General features: G+C 40.8%; 1 protein-coding gene across 1 annotated transcript; it reads left to right on the top strand.

Moving 5' to 3' along the window:
• Nucleotides 1-63: 63 nt before the first annotated feature.
• FASTKD2 (FAST kinase domains 2) lies at nucleotides 64-17,684 on the top strand. The gene is made up of 12 exons (XM_060623194.3): nucleotides 64-210; nucleotides 1,021-1,841; nucleotides 5,243-5,346; nucleotides 6,038-6,146; nucleotides 6,437-6,560; nucleotides 6,832-6,971; nucleotides 8,105-8,277; nucleotides 12,217-12,380; nucleotides 13,637-13,846; nucleotides 14,246-14,330; nucleotides 16,010-16,124; nucleotides 17,489-17,684. The coding sequence occupies exons 2-12, from the start codon at nucleotides 1,119-1,121 to the stop codon at nucleotides 17,606-17,608; spliced, it is 2,067 nt and encodes a 688-aa protein (XP_060479177.3). The 5' UTR covers nucleotides 64-210; nucleotides 1,021-1,118; the 3' UTR covers nucleotides 17,609-17,684.
• The last annotated feature ends 460 nt before the right edge of the window (nucleotides 17,685-18,144 follow it).

The raw sequence follows: 18,144 nt of genomic DNA, 5'->3' as shown, positions 1-18,144 counted from the left end.
GCCTTATGCTCTCCCCTGTCCCTATCCCTAAGCCCAAGAAAACTAGTCATTCTCTTTGGTAGGCTTTCTTCTCAGGAAGTTAACCTCGCCAACTACCGCGAACGGGAGCTTTTTGACCTATGAGGGATCCGTAAAACCTCGCGATACGCGCAGCTCGCGGGGAAGCTGTCATGGCTGCGCCTGTATAGAACCACGGGGCTCTGACCTCAGGTGAGTGGGCGACGAGCATAGGCGGGTGGGCGACGAGCATAGGCGGGAACAGTTGGCAGCCCTGTACCATAGACTTCTTGCTTTTTGGAGAAAAGTCTCAGGAGTTGCTCGGGCATTAAGTTTAGGGAGGTGGGTTAATATTGGGTGGCTCAGCACTGGCTCCTAACATTTTCTGAGATCTGGTGATACTGGCTCATGTATCTATCTCCTAAGCGCAGGCCGCATGCAAGCGTCACTTTGGTTTATTGCTTCCTTTCCTCAGCGGTTCTACTTGTCCCAGTCCCTATTCTTACAAGTCCGGGTTTGGCAGTTGCTAAATCTTCATGTTGAAAAGTATCCGTCATGGGGGGTAGGAGGGAGGGGAAAGTGGGTGATGGGCATTGAGGAGGGCACCTGTTGGGATGAGCACTGGGTGTTGTATGGAAACCAATTTGACAATAAATTTCATTAAAAAAAAAAAAATATCCGCCAACGTTAAAACTTTCTCATTGAAGATCTCTCCAGGCAATGGTAACATAAAATTCCTTTCTTAAAAGGAAACTTTGTGGGAACACTTTCCACCAGAAACCCCACTCTACTTATTTTTAAAACTCATTTATACGATGACTACTTCCAAAGTAACCTGGCTTCTCTGAGACAGTGTACACATTGGTGGATGTGGAGGAAGCCCATGTTGGTAAAGCACTTTTACCGTTTTAATCTTTAATGTCTCCATAGGTTCTCACTTTAGTCTCTGTTAAATTCATTTCGTTTCTTTAAGTAAAAGTTTTGCTTTGATTTGTATTCCTTTTATAACCCTTTCCCCCACAGGAAAACAACGGTATGTCTTCTCTTTCACTCATAGAAGTGGCATTTGTGTTACATAGACTACTTTAAAGCGAGTTGAAAGTGTTTGAGTGGATAGCAAAATGATGAACAGAGCAAGTTCCTTTTTATGGAACCTCAGACAATTCAGTACTTTCGTTCCAACAAGCAGAACTATGAGGCTGTATCCTTTGGGATTTTCCAGACCCAGAATTGTTTTTTCATACAATTCAAACCTAAGAAACCTTCTCTTAAGTGACTTTGGCAATAGAGTGCAGTCATCTATTAGGTACCTTTTTCAGGATGCCTTAATTTTTAAATCAAGAGACGACTTTCAAACAAAGGGCGTAAGCACTGAAACAGTCCTTACAGTTAGCAGAGTGCTTTGTCCTAGAAGACTCTCCTTTGATTCAAAACACTCTCTTTTCTCTGACGAGGGACTGAAGATAAACTTTCATCACGAGGCCTCCAATGAAGATGTTCTCACCAAGGAAACAAAACCAACCCCTGTCAACTATAGAAAACTGTCTCGGGAGTGTAGTTCTCTGAGTGATGTGTTAGATACATTTTCAGAAGCATCTACTTTCCCCAGTAGTAACTATATTTCAGCAATGTGGACCATTGCCAAAAGGATGTCTGATGACCAGAAACGCATTGAGAAACAACTGATGTTTAACCACCCTGCATTTAGCCAACTGTGTGAACAAGTGATGAGAGAAGCCAAGATCATGCACTGTGACCACCTGCTGTTCAGTCTTCATGCTGTAGTGAAGCTGGGAATTCCTCAGAACAGTCTGCTGGTACAGACTTTGCTGAGAGTGGTCCAGGTAAAATCAAAAGGCGACCTAAATATCGTTTTTCTCGACATGGCATACTTTGAAAGACTGAGGGGAAATAGAGAAGTATCGTCCTTGGAAGAGATTATCAGTGGAATGGTAGTTTATATTTGTTTTTGCATATATGTGATTTAGAAACCTTAAGTTGACTGGGCCTTTCCTTCCTTTTGCTATGGACATTTATGAAAGCTTGTGCCGTTTTTTCTTCTCCAGAGTTAACCAATAGTGAGGACTAAAATGAGGAGAGATACAAAACATACAAGGAAATGTTGGTTAGTGGAAGGCAGGAAAGAAGGGAAGAGGGGAGAACTAATATTTGTTGAGTACCTGCACTTTTTCCTAGTTTAATTAATCCTCTCAATAGCCCTGCAAGGTCGATGTTTACCTCAGTTTTGCAGATGAAAAAACAGAGTTGATGATGTTAAACAACTTGGCTAAAGTCAGACAGCTAGTGGATTCTTTTATTCATACAATTAACATTTATTTCGTATCAATAGTGTATCAGTTACTGCAGTTGCTACTAGAGAGAAAGATTTAGGAGACCTCATTCCTCTTTTCCCTATGGAAAGGGAAAGGGAAGGGAAGACAAATATTTTGTAGGCAATTATAAAAATAACCAACATTTGTTTAATAACTCGTACATTTACTAAATTATAGGCACTGTGCTGAGTGCAAGGGGATATAATTATGAACAAAATAACGGCCGCATGGAGCTTTAAGTGCAATGAAGGAAAACTATAGTCTTGTAAGAGTGTGTAACAGACTTAACAGCTTAGTCAGGAGATGGCTTTCATGATGGGAAGAAGAGACAGGGGAGGAGGGTACAGGGTTAGTGTTTGAGGCAGAGACACACGTACAAAGTTTGAAAACAGAATTGTCTCATATAATCCTCAGTGTAGCCTTTAAAATATGTACTACTGGGGCGCCTGGGTGAGTCAGTGGGTTAAGCGCCAGACTTCGGCTCGGGTCACGATCTCACGATTCGTGGGTTCAAGCCCCACGTCAGGCTCTGTGCTGACGGCTCAGAGCCTGGCGCCTACTTTGGATTCTGTGTCTCCCTCTCTCTCTGCTCCTCCCCCACTCACGCTTTGTCTCTCAAAAATCAATAAACATTAAAAAAATTTTTTTAAATAGATGCTATCATCTTACTAATGATTAGTAAATTGAGGCTTAGAGAGGTTAAATAACCTGGCCGAAGTTACCTTGCTGTGAATGTCACTCTTTGTAGGTCTTGATTTGCTGAGTAAATTAGCAAATACCTAGTTCATAGTAGAACAAGAATTCAAGCCCAGTAGGAGATGATACCTAAGTTGAATGAGCAGCAGCTTGTGAGAGATTGATAGTGAAAGGGATGGTATTTGAAGCAGAGAAGATTGCCTATTCAGAAGAGAAGTTTGGCAGGTTTGGGGGAGCTGGAAGTAGTTCAGTGGTGCTGAAGTATAGAATATTGGGGTTGTGTGTTTGAGGTAGTACGGAGGAAATTGTGTAATTGTGGTCAAGGAGGAGGGGTTATGCGTATAGAGGCAAGACTGAGACTGGAAAGGGGGGCGGAGCTCAATCATGAAGAGCCTTTTATGTCTGGGTAAGGAGTTTGGAGTTATCCTATAGGCAGTGGGGATCCATGAAGTATTTTAAGCAAAGTGTCAACATGTTCAAATTTATATTCTAGATCACTGTATGAGTGGAAACACCACCAGATGTGATGATGAAATGATAGCCCATTCAACTAATTGTGTACCTTTTAAGGGTGGACATCTCATCTTTTAAACTCAATGATCAGGATTAAATAATTTTTAAATTTCTTTTTTATTTAATTTTTTTAATGTTTATTTATTTTTGAGAGAGAGAGAGAGACAGAGACCGAGACAGAGCATGAGCAGGGGAGGGGCAGAGAGAGAGAGGGAGACACAGAATCCGAAGCAGGCTCCAGGCCCTGAGCTGTCAGCACAGAACCTGATGTGGAGCTCAAACCCACAGACTGTGAGATCATGACCTGAGTGGAAGTCAGACACTTAACCGACTGAGCCACTCAGGTGTCCCAATAATTTTTAAATTTCTTGAGGATGATCTCACGTGTAGTCCTTCCTATTATAGAATTGAAGAATTAAGCTCATAGGCATATAACTGTATTTAACTTTTTATGTTACTCTGATTTCCATCCATCCTTCATTAAGAATGAATTTTGATTTGTGTGTGTGTGTGCTTAAACCACAGAATATGCCTTTATTCTGTTTATTTGGTAGACTGTGTTGTCTGCACAGTTATTTAAAAGTGATTCCAGTTAGTCACCACCTGGTTAGCAATGCTCTTACTGGATTTTGGACAAGTATCCCCATCAGCTTAGCCTCTGCATTGGTGAGGTATGAGCAGTGGATATTTGGAGTCAGTATATCTTTAGGTACAGTTGTGTCTTGCTGACCTGTTGGAATGTTGTAAAGACAGTTTGGCTGGAGATGAAAGCTCAGTATGTCATTGCTGAATTTGTCCTTCAGTCACTTGGTCTTTCCTTTCACAGCGGATAATGATGGAATGTTGCAAATTGATATGGAAACCCTCCCATGGGAATGAGACCTTTCTTTTTCTTTCGGCCTTCTCCATTTCTTCTCATTACCTGGTTCTAACCTAAGACTTTGTGCCTTGTTGGTCATGCCATTTTAGCAGAAGAGCATACCTCTTGCAGCCCAAGTTTTCTCACATGTGTTCACAACTACTTTTGTGAGGTGTATGAACCGGTTGTGATTAAGTTGTAGAGTACTAGATACACTGTGTTGTCACTATTAACTTTCCGAATTATGCCCACCGCCATTCCTAGAATCTAGATTAGTACCCTAATCCAGGAGATCTGAGAGATGGAGCTGGGGGCCTGGAGCCCCCCTTGGGACCCAGTGGTAAAATGTGATAGCAGATGTGGACCAGAAGATTCACAACTGAAGCTACAATATGATAACCGGGAAAGGACAGAGAGAAATTGTAAGAGAACAGCTATCTGAGTTTCTTTGGGGATGGACAGGTTACCGTGTATACCTCAGTAGCTCTTACGTTACTGCATTTGTTGTCTTCATGCTGAACTTGAGTCCTAAGAAGAAGTCAAAATAATGTTTGATAAAAGTTACTTCAGAAGCTTCTGAATATGATCAGTACCAAATGGATTTTCAGTGGTAATGATGAATGTAAAAAGTGTTGGTGCACAAAAGCGTGTGTTGGTTATTTGGGAAATTCACTACATAATACATTTCATTTCCCAAAGATGTTGTTTCTTGTGGGCTGGCTATGAATTATTGGTTTGATACTTAGTCATATAATTGAAAGCATCAGTTCAGCAGTTTTGCTTTGGTGAGATCGTCTGCTCTGGGCTTATCATCTGCAGTGTTCTTGTAATTATATTTCAATAGGAACGTATCAATGAGTGTGATGAGAAATGTCTTTCAGTTTTGTCAACTGTTTTAGAGGCAATGGAGCCATGCAAGAATGTGGATGTTCTTCGAGCAGGAGTGCGGTGAGTCCTGTCTTACGCTTTTTTCATGTGGCATTCTCTATCCCTTTTATATCTCCAGTCAAAAACCAAGAGGAAAGCTGACCTGCCTTTTTTGGGTGGGGGGAGACTTTGTTGTAGTATAGTCTTCAGTACCTTAGTAAACTTCAAATCCTGACTCTGGATCAGGAAAAGCTAGAAATAATACTTCTTTTAGGGTCTACCATTAAAAAAAAGTGTGGGTAATAGTGAATTCTAAATTGATCTTAAAACACAGTACTGATGTGGGCTGGGGGAGAATTGACATGTGTTCCGCTCATCACGGTCATTTGGGCACCATGGGGAGGTTACGTATCGCTGACTTGGCCTGAAAAGGGGCTTGAGTTTTATAATTTATAAAATTGCTGCAACTGATCTGTTGCCATAGGTCTGTGAGGATAGTAGTTAGTTTCCTTTTTCATTGACTGTGCATTGGGATGTCTTATTATAATCTCCTGATGTGATTTGTTTATTCATAATGGTAGCAGAATAATGTGAGAGGACAGTGCTGGGCTGGCCCTGCATCTTTAACTACTTACACTCCCCCGTGGGAAGGCACATTATTTTTATGGGCTTCATCTTCCTTGCCTAGAATTAGGAGCAGGACCAAATGACTTCTAAGATAACTTTGGTTTTCAGATACTAGAATTGTGGTGTTTATTGTGTATAATTACAGGATACTAGCCGATCAGCAAGTCTGGAAAATTGAACGTGTCTTCACATTACAAGCTGTGATGAAATGTGTTGGAAAAGACGCACCAATTGCTCTTAAAAGGAAACTGGAGGTAAACACATTTTGGATTTCCTCTAGTGGCAGGATTTGAAAAAAAAAATTTCTTACGACCTGCTATCAGTTCCTGAAGTCAGTTTTTTAGGAGGACATTGTTGTGCTTTTGGGTTATAACTTTGCTAAAGTGAAATAATAGATGCAGATTTATATTTTTTGTATATACAAATATATGTGTTTAACCTGTGTATCTATTTGAGTCATTCTGCTCAAACTTTATCCTTTTTACTTAAAGATAAATTTACTTTACTTTGCCACAAGTTATAAATTAAAGTTTGTTTTCTTTAGATGAAAGCCTTGAGAGAATTAGACAGGTTTTCCGATTTGAATAGCCAGCACATGTTTGAGGCTTTAGCTGCCATGAATCACCGCTCTATTACACTTCTGAATGAATGCAGTAAGATGGTCCTAGGTAAGAGGAATTTTTCTTTCATGATTCTTAGCATCTGACCTACTGTTGAGGACTGTATTTGTTTTGTTTGTCTTAAGATCTTTGCTGTTATACAGACACTATCTGATGATATGATTAGATCTGAATTTTATTTTTGCCTTTGTTTTTTACAAAGTACAGTGCTATTTTTTTTTTTTCTAAAGAAACAAAAGTATCGAGTGTAGAGTATCTTGGATGTTACGTTCAAAGCCATGTGGTAATTTTTGTTTGTTTATTTAACTCATTCTTAAAGGTAATATCCATGGGAGTCCTTTTAAAGTATTGATCAACATACTGCAGTCTTGCAGAGACCTCCGATACCGTAATTTAGATCTTTTTAAGGGAATAGCAGATTATGTGGCTACAACTATTGACATCTGGAAGTTAAAACAAGTAAGTTTGTTAGCAGTTTAGAATAAGCCTCAGAAACTTGGGAGAAGCGTATCAATTCATTTCCCATTCTGAGTATTTCTCTATCAGCTTTATAGCAGTTAATAGAGCAAAATATTCCAATGTTGGATTTACTTTTGAAAAATCAGCTCCTTATCATTTATGTCTAGGAGTTACCTGTTAATATACTATTCAATCTTTTGACTATCTTTCTGAAATAAAAATTATATTGTCCAAAGTTTGCTCTTCTATTTGTTTTTCAAAAAAAACCAGTTGTGTGGTACCCTGGATAATTAGGATTATTTCTGTTTCTGCTTTTACTTTTTTAGATTTAGAATAATAAAAATGGGTAATGTGACAGGCTTATGCATTTGGAAGAATAAAATGCCATTACTTAATGATCATGCCTATTTTCTATTTATGAAAAGTTGTCTTGTTTCCTCCAGAGTAAGAACCTTTAAATTTGGGGGCTGTGTTAGCAATATAAATATCTAGAAGCAGCTGGTAAAAATTTCTTTTTGTGACGAAGCAGTGGTAATTGCGTTAGATCACTAGATTCACTTTACCTTGGAGGGTAAAGTATATATTGAGATTGCCATGGAAATTTTCTTTGGAAAGAGAAGCACTAATTGTGAGAAGTTCCAAGAGGGAAATGAGAAGTGGACTGGAAATTTTAATTTAATCATAGTATTTCATCTCTGTTCTCATTTGTACAGCTCAATGTGGAATAGAGAAATTTTTGAGTTCCCTCTTACATGTTCTCTCTTCCTTTTGGATGTAGGAAGTGTCTGGGTTTGGAAGAGGGAATAGTTCAAAATGATTCAGTCATTTTGAAAAACCTCAGAAAAGGTGTATTTAAAGTAGTTTTCATATCTGTTGTATGAAAAACCTATAGGAAATGATTTAGAAATATGGAAACCATTGTATGCTCTGGTTCTCAGCTTATAAAAAGATAGTATTAATATCTGATTCAAGAATTACTGGAACAGATTTCGTGAGGAAGAGAGAACTGTTTCTTTGTGGAGAATATTCTCTTCAGACAGTTCTATTGCTGTTTAAATTTTTTGAGATCTAAAACAATTACTGGTAGCATACTATAATTATTAAAAGTTTTTCCTCAATTCACTCTTTTAAAGGTTCTCTTTCTCCTCATTTTACTTGAAGACCTTGGCTTCCGACATACTGATTTGATGGACTTGTTCATGAAAAAAGTGATAGATGATCCTGCTTCTCTAAACATGAAAAGCATTATCTCTATTCTTCACGTGTATTCTTCTCTCAATCACTTCTACAAATGCCAGACCCAAGAGTATGTACTTGTTTTTTTTTTTTTAATTTGTTTATTGCTGCATAACATACTTCAAGAGAAGATTACATATTATCATAATCTTAATGGATTGTTACAAGTGAACAGATCCATGGTCATTATCTATATCAACAAATAAAACATTAGTATACTTTATTTGAGAAGTTAAACAGAACTTTATTTTATTTTATTTTTGCTGTTCTTTTTTCTTTTTTGCCTTGCTTGTTTCTTTGTTCATTATGACATATTTGTTAATTCAGCATAGGAGTCTTCATTTCAAACTCTCCCAGCTTATTGCCTCAGCTCCTGAGTTCATAGTTCAATTTTCACTCTGACTATTCAATTGGTCCCAGACTACTGCTTTCTATAATTTTCATTTTTAACCACAACCATGCACTTCTGTTAAATACAGCAGCTCCTCAGATGTGCTGGGCTCTTTCATACCTCTGCTTTCCACCCAGAACATCTTTTCTCCCTTTCTAGATCAGATTGGATTCACTGAAACCCAAAATGCATATAAAATGTCACTTGCTAGAAGAGTGATTAAAAGCCCAGACTCCGGAGTCTGCTTAGGTTTGAATCTCAGCTCTGCCATTTGTTAGCTACTTAACTGTCAGCAAGTTACTTGTCTGTGCCTCAGTTTCATCATCTATTAAAATGGGGATCAGAAGTAAGAATTATTTCTAATCACATTGGGTTGTTATGAGGATTAAATGAGTTAACCTGTGTTAGGTTCTTAAAGCAGTGCCCGGCACATAGTAATTGTTAGATTACAAAAAAAACTTACAGCGTAGGTCACAGGCTGGCAGGAATAAACTAGGGCAGTTCTGAGGGTCTCAGTGGCAAGAGTCACAGGCCATCACTTTGCCATCAGGTAACTTACTTGACTGCAGCTGCTTTCTGTCCCTGTGGTTTTCCCTCAGGATTCAAATTTCTAAAACAGCAAGTCTGGTTGACTGGGTTTGGGTCACATGCCCGTCGCTTTGGAGCACGTAACCCAAGAATCCTTGGCCCACTGAAAAGCAGCTGCCCACTATACCCTCCATCGTACTGAAAAACTCAGTCTGTGCTGCATTTCCCATGCCTTCCCTACTTGTCCCCATCAGAGCCCTTGTGCTTGTCATATCTATGAATCTCCGGTGGAGCCCTGACACAGAGTTGTAATCACTTATCAATAAGCCTGTCTCTGCTTCTCAGTTGGAAAGCTCTCTAGGGTGAGGCCCAGGTTCTTGTTATTCTGAACTGAGCACAAGACCTGGCACTGAATAGGCATCTAATAAAGGTTTAAAAGTACCCCCAAATTTGGTCTTTCTCTACTCCCACGCTTGTCTTTGAGGCTGGCTCCCATGTACCTCCTGCACTTTCTTGACAAACACCGTCAAGCAGTGATAATTAAAACTCCAGAAACAGCTGCACAGATTCCATGGTATTAGGAGAAAAAGCACTGGGTGGTTAGGGAGTTTTTCAGCCTATTGTAAGCATTGCAAGAGACAACTTGGTCGACATTGTTACATTGTGTTCCCTGTTCTTCTACCCCGCTTAAGGAGACAGGGCTGGATATCCAGAGGAAGGCAGTAAATGGTAGGTACCAAATGAACACTCTCCGGAAGAGAGAGAAAGGATGCTGGGGTCTTAGGCTGTAGTGGCAAGATTTTAAAAGCAGGCCAGCTCAGAGCATTTGGGAAATAAGTTGACTGGAAGACAGCGGTAGAAGATTTGGCTGAGCGTATTGTATATCCACATGTTGTACGTTAATCATTTTGTTTATGTGATGGCCTCTGGGAGACAGGGTGTGTTAAATCCAGAATATGTTCCTGGGTTTGAAACCCAAGGAAGAAAACATTGTAACGGTTAAGCTGTCCTTTCAGTCCTTTGGTTTCTTCTTGATCTGTACTTACCACCCTGTAAATAATCCCAGATTTGCATCTCTGGTCCTTAGTGTGCCTCTGGACTCCAGGACTTCTGTGGTTTGCATGTGGTCACCATGTATCTTCTTCCTCTTCTTTCTCTTTCTTTTCTTCCTCCTCTTCTCCCCCCTTCCTCTTCCTCCTCCAGCAGTTATTTACTGTTTACTAAATACTATGTGAAGTGATGTTTTAAACCACTTTATTGAGGTCTGATTAACACGTAAAAAACTACATGTTTAATGCACCCAACAGGGTGAGTTTTTAACTCATTATTCTTGATTCTTTTCTGCTAATCTTCTCTTCCTCATGTCTTCCTCATCTAAATTTGTTTATTTAGTCAGAAAACGTATACTGAGCACGTGGCTACTTAGGACAAAGATGAATGAGACACATCCTTTTTTTTTTTTTAAGATTTTATTTTTAAGTAATCTCTATATGCAACGTGGGACTTGAACTCATAACCATAAGATCAAGGGTCCCGTGCCCTTCCCACCGAGCCAGCCAGGCGCCCCAAGACACAATCCTTTTTTGCCAGGATTCTATGTAATGGGTAAGGTAGATTTTGGCAATTGAATACAGCATAGAAATTGGAGTGAGAGAATTTTATGCAGGATAAATGGCAATAGAGGAAGACTGTGCCAGGACACTAGCCAGCCTGGTGACCTGGAAGTTCAGGATGAATGCCAAGCAGTGCTGCCTGGAGAGGTGGTTCCTAAGCAGATCTTAGAAGATGGAGCAGTAGGAGGTAACCATAGGAAGATAAGCAGGAAGGAAGATTCTGAGCAGAAAGGACTCCATATTCAGTCTGGGAGGAAAGAAACAGCAGAGCATGTGCAGGCAAGGACGCGTAGTTGGGTGCTGCTAAAACACGAGGAACGGCAGGAATGGGATGAGAAGATTCGAGAGGTGATCAGCACCCAGGCTCCAGAAGCGGTCTTCTGCAGCCCGTCCTTTCTCGCCTCACTGCCTTCTCTGGGATCTTTCCCCTTCTTCCCATCCCATTGTAACTCCCACAGTCCTGCTCAGCCTGCCCTGGCCTCCACTGTCTCCCTCACCCCCTCCTGCTGCCCCTGGGACCTACCAGCTGATCTGAGACTTTTTCCTCTGCAGGCTCACTGTGCAAAGGGCTCGTTCACGGGTGCGCTTGCCTTCACTCTGCACCGTGGCCCCACCAGCTCCTTACAATAGCACAGATAGCACGCACTTTCAGGGCTCCATTTCTTTGCTCAGTTTAAAATGATCTGTCTTTTCCACTTGTTGAAATTCTCTTTATCCCCAAAGCTCTATCTACTTACTTTGCTGTGTGCTATCTCAGTACTTTGCATGTCCCATAATGATAGATAGCTGCTGTCTAAGATTCTGACTGACCTGGGTTCAGAACCTGCCTGTGCTGTTTATCACCAGTGTCACCCTGGGCAAGTGACCTCACCTACCGTGCTCTTTCCTCTCTTCATGCATGTTTAACTGCTTTGTTACACTGTATAACACTGGTTCTGGGTGGTAGGATTAGGCTTGCAGTTCTTTTACTTTTAACTCAGAATATTGATAGCTGGAGAATCTACAGTGGTGTTTCAGGCCTTACAGACATACTCATTGTACAAATCCAGTATCATGGTTAAAAGGCTCTGGAGCCTGACAACTTGGGTTCCAACACTGTCTCTGCTACTTCCTGGCTGTTTTTTCTTGGACAAGTTCTTCAACCTCAATGAACCTTTTACTTGTCTTTTTTTAAGAGGATAATAAGAATACCTACCCCATAAAGCTTTAGTAGTGGTTAAATGAGTTAAAGCCTATGAAGTATTTGCTCTGTATAAGACATATGACAGTAGTTCACTAGCATTTATTGAGAATCTATATTTATTATGAGGTAGCCACCTGACCTGAGGGACATGTGAATACTTCCTGCCAGTCTGATTTTCTTACTTCCTTTCTTTGGACTCCTTAAAGCCATCGGTTCTCTGGCACCTAACTCGCCTCACCATGACCTTGTGTTCTGTTCATGTTTGAAAGCTGACTTTTCTTTGTTCCCCTGAAGGTTCCAGGAAGCTATGGCTCGTTCTCTGACTGGTTACCTTCACCACATCTCTTCTGAAAACCTCTTGAAAGCTGTGTCTTCATTTTGCTTGATGAACCATTTCCCCCTGGCTCTTATTAATCAGCTTCTCCAAAAGGACATCATCAATGAGCTGCTGACATCAGGTATGGCGTCGGTGTACAATGGTGACTAAAATAAGGCAATACCCTGGCTGCCTTGTGATTCCGAACGGGGTCATAGGTGGAGCAGATGCTACTGAGGACAGCACCACAAATGATGAAGTTGAAGGCCGATGCTTTAAACCAGCAAACCAGCCTCCTTTAATGACAGATCCCAGATACAGAAGGCAAGGATAAGAAACACGTCATCATTGTTCCTTTTTTTTAAAATTTTTTTCTTAATGTTTTTTAAAATTTTTTAATTTATTTTTGAGACAGAGAGAGACAGAGCATGAGCAGGGAAGGGGCAGAGAGACAGGGAGACACAGAATCGGAAGCAGGCTCCAGGCTCTGAGCCATCAGCCCAGAGCCCGATGCGGGGCTCGAACTCACGGACCGCGAGATCGTGACCTGAGCTGAAGTCGGACGCTTAACCGACTGAGCCACCCAGGCGCCCCCGTTGTTCCTTTTATTTACACTGTCTGCACCTGTACAAAGGCAGAGTGTTCAAGGTGTTCTCTATGCCTTGATCAGAGATGTTTGTAATTCCTAATCCTTACGTGTCACCTTTGAAGCCAAGTTCAGTCAGCTTCTGCAGCTCTAAACACTTTGTCATTCGTGGCCTACAATGAGGATACACCCCCTAGGTCAAGCAATCAAATAGTTCCCAAAGTAGTGAATTTATTTACTCTTGAAACGAAATTAATTGTTGACTTTTGGTCTTTTATATTAAGCAAAGAAAAGCAATATCTGGCCGGATGTACAAAATTTGATCATGTGTCTGAACAGAGAAGTTTAAATTCTTTGAAAAAACAATGTTAGGAAATTCTGAAGTTGAATTGTGAGGGAGGAATGCCACGTGCTGATTTTTTTTAAGCGGTTACTGTGGGGGAAGCAGCCTTGAACCCAGGAAACCTGGATTCTAGTCCCGACTTTGCCTTTGGGTAATCATGAGGCACTTGAACATTCCTGGGCATTCCCTCATCACTCAGTGAAGAGTTTAGACTAAATCACCTTGAGAGAGATTTTAAACTGTAAGAGGTCATCAAATACTGATCTAGACACTGGGAACTGATCTAGACTGAACTGATATGGGCACTGATCTAGACTCTGGGAACTAGGGAGACACGAAGACTCCTCTCGATAGGAAACAAATAATCAGAAACATACGTACGTGAATAGAATATCTTAACTGTGGCACTAGTGTTTTTTGGTAACTAAATATTTTTCCTTAACTCTAGATTTTCTTTCTCTTTTTTTAGGTGACATAGAGAGGAACATTCACAAGCTTCGTATTTTGGCCACTTGCCTAAAACTTGACGCTTCTTGTCCCAAGGCCGTAGACTTAGCGCTGCCGCCGCTGCCTTCCACACCGCTATCTCCAAACGCGAAGGTGGCAGACGCACTAAGTAGCCTCCTGGGAGAAGGATACTTCTTAAGAAATGTACAGTTGCCACATAATTACCATATCGGTATGGGGCTTTATGACATTTTCCTCTATCGTATTTTATTTATTTTCCTTTATTTTGGACAAAGATGGGTTTTCCACAGCAGGTTAGTGCGGCGTTGGCCCCAGACTGGGCTGCCTGATTTGGGCTCTTGCTCTGTGCGTACTCGTGCTGCGTTTTCGGGCCCTCCCCAGCCCCCGGCCCCTTGTCCGTGAAGCGGCAGTAAATGTGGTGCCCACCTCCTAGGGTTCCTGTGGTGAATAAATGAGATTATACGTGTGAAATCCAGACTAGAGTCTGGCACGTGGTAAGCTTGACATAGTTTTTGTCTGATGCCGTTATCGTTATTAGTAGTGGTAGCATACATTTTGAAACAGAAAATCACTTTGAGCAATGTTTGAAAAATTAATTCTTTTCTTTCAGATTTTGAAGTCAGAATGGATATTAACAGGAGTCAAGTGCTTCCATTTTCCCATATGGATGCGGTAACTTCTGCAGATATTCAAAGGTTGCTTGCATATGTTCATTTAAATCTTAATTCTCAAAGACTTCATAATAAGTAGCAGTAACAATACTAAGACCTTATATTTGTGTAGAACTTATAATGTACCAAGAGACTTCTCATCCATTAATCTCCTTAGGTGTAAATGTGGACATTGATTAAAGACAGTGGACTGGAGTTGAGCTGTTAAATAGGCAGTGTGTGTGTGTTTTTTTTTAATAGGAAGTTTTTAAAAATCAGGTTTTAAAGCTGAATACTACAATAAAACAATGTCAACATAATTGAAACTATCAGTACAATATAAACTTTTGACAAGATAGTGTAATAGTCATCATAAAAAATGAAGGCATCTATGAAAATTAAATACCCAGTAAATATTTTGTTCTACCACCAGGATCTTTCCAAAGGTAGAGAAACTTTAGCTTTTTAATGAAGTTGTATTGTGTATGGGTCAGACTGTATTGAAGTTAATCATAAGCCGTTTCCTTGACTCGCATACTACAAACCGTGTGTCTCTGGAGAATTGTGATACTGTGCCCCAGAGGATGTCCTGCCGAGCCAGTGAAGCAGGTGCTTCCGGTCATGTTGCGACACCCCGTGTTCGGTCAGCCTTCGTACAAAGGCTCTGCTAGGCCCTGCGGGGTGCACGAAGTAGAGGCAGACGTGGATCCCGACCCCAAGGAACCTGTCTCTAGATTGCTTTATAGGACATACACGTAGGGAGAGTTATAGAAACAGATCTGTAGGCGTTCAAACTCTTAACCTGCTCATCCCTCTCCATTCTCATACGACTCTTTAACTTTACCCTTTTCTGCATCCATCTAGCTTGTTCCTTGTCCATCTGTTTCACTGTGATCTTCCCTGTACTGTCACCCATCTCCCCTGAAGGAATAGCTTTCTCTGTGACCTCTGTGAAAGCTAATTGTTCTTTTTCAGGTACTCCATTTTTCTGGCCTAATAAATGTACAAGCTTTCAGCCTAAAGTCCTGAGGAGAAGTAAGGAATGTGAGCATTCCTTTAAAAGATAAAATTTCTCTTATGTTATCTTAGATAACAGCCAAAGTATAACAGAAGAGAGAAAGGATACAAATGTCTTATTTTCCCCCCAGCCAACTTAATCTTTCCAAAAGGCCAAGAACAATGAAAAAACAAATTATGCCTTCCATATTTTGTTACACATACAGATTTTATCTTTTTAACAGTTTGGCCTTTCTCTTAGCATTTCCTGTTTTGTATTTGGTCTCTCTGGTTTTCAGATGCTGCTCTCTCTGGACCATGTGTATACAAGGAGATCATTTGCCATTTCGTTTTTCTACATCAGTACTTCTAGTAGCATAAATAATTATATTCGGGTCAGAGATTGAACACTGCACAGGAAAGCCTTGAAATGCTTTCCTATCTGGATATTTTCCTCATCAAGAATGTAGCCATCCTTGAAGGTGGTTGAGGGATAGCTGCGTAAAGCATTATTGCAAGCTTTTAGTTTCTAAAGCAGCCTTCATGTACTGGAGTGTTTGTAAAGGCCGAGTAACAAGGAGGTGGAGGGCGGGAGGGGCAGTGGGGAATGGTGAGGCCTATGGTTGGCAGAGAGCTCAGCCATGAAATCTGCAAAGAACAGGAGCACAGCAGATTGTACGTGCAGTCTCATTAATAACGGGTCTCCTTTTGTGCATTTTTGTTTTCAGAGTAGCTGTGCTGTGTGTTCCTAGATCTACTTACTGTTTGGATTTAACCCACCCCAGAGGATTCCTTGCTATGAAAATGCGGCATTTGAAAGTAATGGGTTTTCATGTAATCTTGGTAAGAAGAAAATGCACACGAGATACTCTTCAGTGACTGATGTCTGTTCTGCTGGGGATGTTGTGGTTGAGGGTGGTCACAAGGACTCTAGGGGATTCGTCAGCAGTATTGCAGTAATTCTTTGGAAAAGAACATTTCTGTACGTGATTTGGTTTTTACTCAGCTGATAGCTGTCATTTACTAGAAGTTTTATAAATGCTACATTTGGTCAACTTTAATCCTTTTTGGTAAGAGGAAAAATTTCTTATTTAAGACCCATGATATCATATTCATTTCCCAGAGTTCCTTAAGGGAAGGAAAGATGAGAATTTAAGCTTTGTTTTCATGGGCCGGTGTGAGGCTACTGTAGGAAGTATGTCTCCAGGAAAAGCTAGCTGCTTGTAAGAGGGGAGCTCACATCTCATCTTGATTCCAACTCCACAGCTTTGCGTGACCAGCCTTTCCAGATGTCTCTGTATGGAGCAAGAACCTTGTGAATGAGTTTATATATATGTTAGCATTGGGATCTGTCTAATTGCCACTCATTTGGTCCTGCATATTATGTGAAATGTAAACATTCACATTTACATTATGATACTTTCCTATCCAAAAATGGATTACATGTATATTACTGAGGTTAAGATGCCACATTTCTCTTAATGGGCTACTGTTTAAGCTTTTTCCCCATAAGGGATATTGTATGTATTCTAAGGAAGATTATCCCAAGAAAGGGATTTTTCCACCCTTTAGAGGACCTTAGTTTTTTAAATGTTTATTTATTTTTGAGAGGGGGGTGCAGAGAGAGAGGGAGACCGACAATCCCAAGCAGGGCCCCCGACATGGGGCTCTCCCCCACAAACCATGAGATCATGACTTGAGCCTAAATCCAGAGTTGGATGCTTAACCATTTGGGCCACCCACGTGCCCCAGAGACCTTTAAACTTTTTAGAATTTTCGCTGATAGAGCTTTCTTCAACCCTACCTAGCACATTCCCTTACTAACCCTTTAAAATATGAGTAATCATAAGATAGCACTTGCTTTAAAATTTTTTCTTGTTAATGTTTTTATTTATTTTTGAGAGAGACAGAGACAGAATGCGAGTGGGTTAGGGGCAGAGAGAGAGGGAGACACAGAATCCGAAGCAGGCTCCAGGCTCTGAGCTGTCAGCACAGTGCCCGACACGGGGCTTGAACTCACGAGCTGTGAGATCATGACCTGAGCCGAAGTTGGACTCTCAATGGACTGAGCCACCCAGGCGCCCCAGCACTTGCTTTTGAAGAGCAGTTGGTTTGATATTACGTTGATATGCTTGGATCTCGAAACTAGCTTTTATTTTGCCTGTTGTCTTCTTGCAAACTGATCATTTTCTCCTTTCTTTGGTAAGGTCCATAACTGGGAGATAGAAAGACTGCAGATGAAGGATGTAGTCACGTTTTTGAAGACTGAACTCTATTCAGCTGAAGCCTTTCCTACTGCTGATGTAAATCTGCAAAGCACGTGTTAAAATGGAAGCTGCCTTTTCATATTGGGAGACGTAAATTTGTAAAATAACTTTAATAAAGACTGCAATTCAGTTGTCAGTGGAGTCTACCTGACTAGTCACTATAACAAAAAGTATCACTTCAGTTCACTGTTAAAATTAATTTGAAGAGTGGGAGAAATGTTGTTATTGGCATTTTAGAAGGTGCTAAGAAAACTCCAGGGGGATCACTTTTCCAACCCAACCTGTTTCCTCCAGTGCACAGATATGTGACAGATTCATGAGGTTTTATTTTGGCTCGTGAGCTTTGATGCATTGAACACTGGCTTCTTAGTTGTGAAGGGCAGCAGCTAAGGTGGCACGGGCAGTCCTTGCGTTCGAGACCTGCATGTTTGCACTCTTACTGCATACGCTGTTCTAGAATTCAGGCACGGACTGCGTTTTTAATCGTTGGCCACGTGGCCATTGGACCCAGTGCTCAAATCACAGAATTTAAGAAATGATGTGACAAATGCCTGCAGGCCAGGCGTCTGCTTTTGTAACAGGCATTCTAGGTGGAA

Source organism: Panthera onca, chromosome C1 (genome assembly GCF_046562875.1).
Source record: "Panthera onca isolate mPanOnc1 chromosome C1, mPanOnc1 haplotype 2, whole genome shotgun sequence".
Lineage (NCBI taxonomy): Eukaryota > Metazoa > Chordata > Mammalia > Carnivora > Felidae > Panthera > Panthera onca.
Note: the sequence above shows the minus strand (reverse complement) of the source record. Positions and strands in the feature narration are given on the sequence as shown.

Bases quoted from the DNA above. Each gene is read 5' to 3' on its own strand.
- FASTKD2 (XM_060623194.3), top strand. From the start codon at position 1,119: ATGATGAACAGAGCAAGTTCCTTTTTATGGAACCTCAGACAATTCAGT. The intron at 13,847-14,245 runs GTATGGGGCTTT...CTTTTCTTTCAG, and splicing joins GCCACATAATTACCATATCG to ATTTTGAAGTCAGAATGGAT. The intron at 16,125-17,488 runs GTAAGAAGAAAA...TTCTTTGGTAAG, and splicing joins TGGGTTTTCATGTAATCTTG to GTCCATAACTGGGAGATAGA.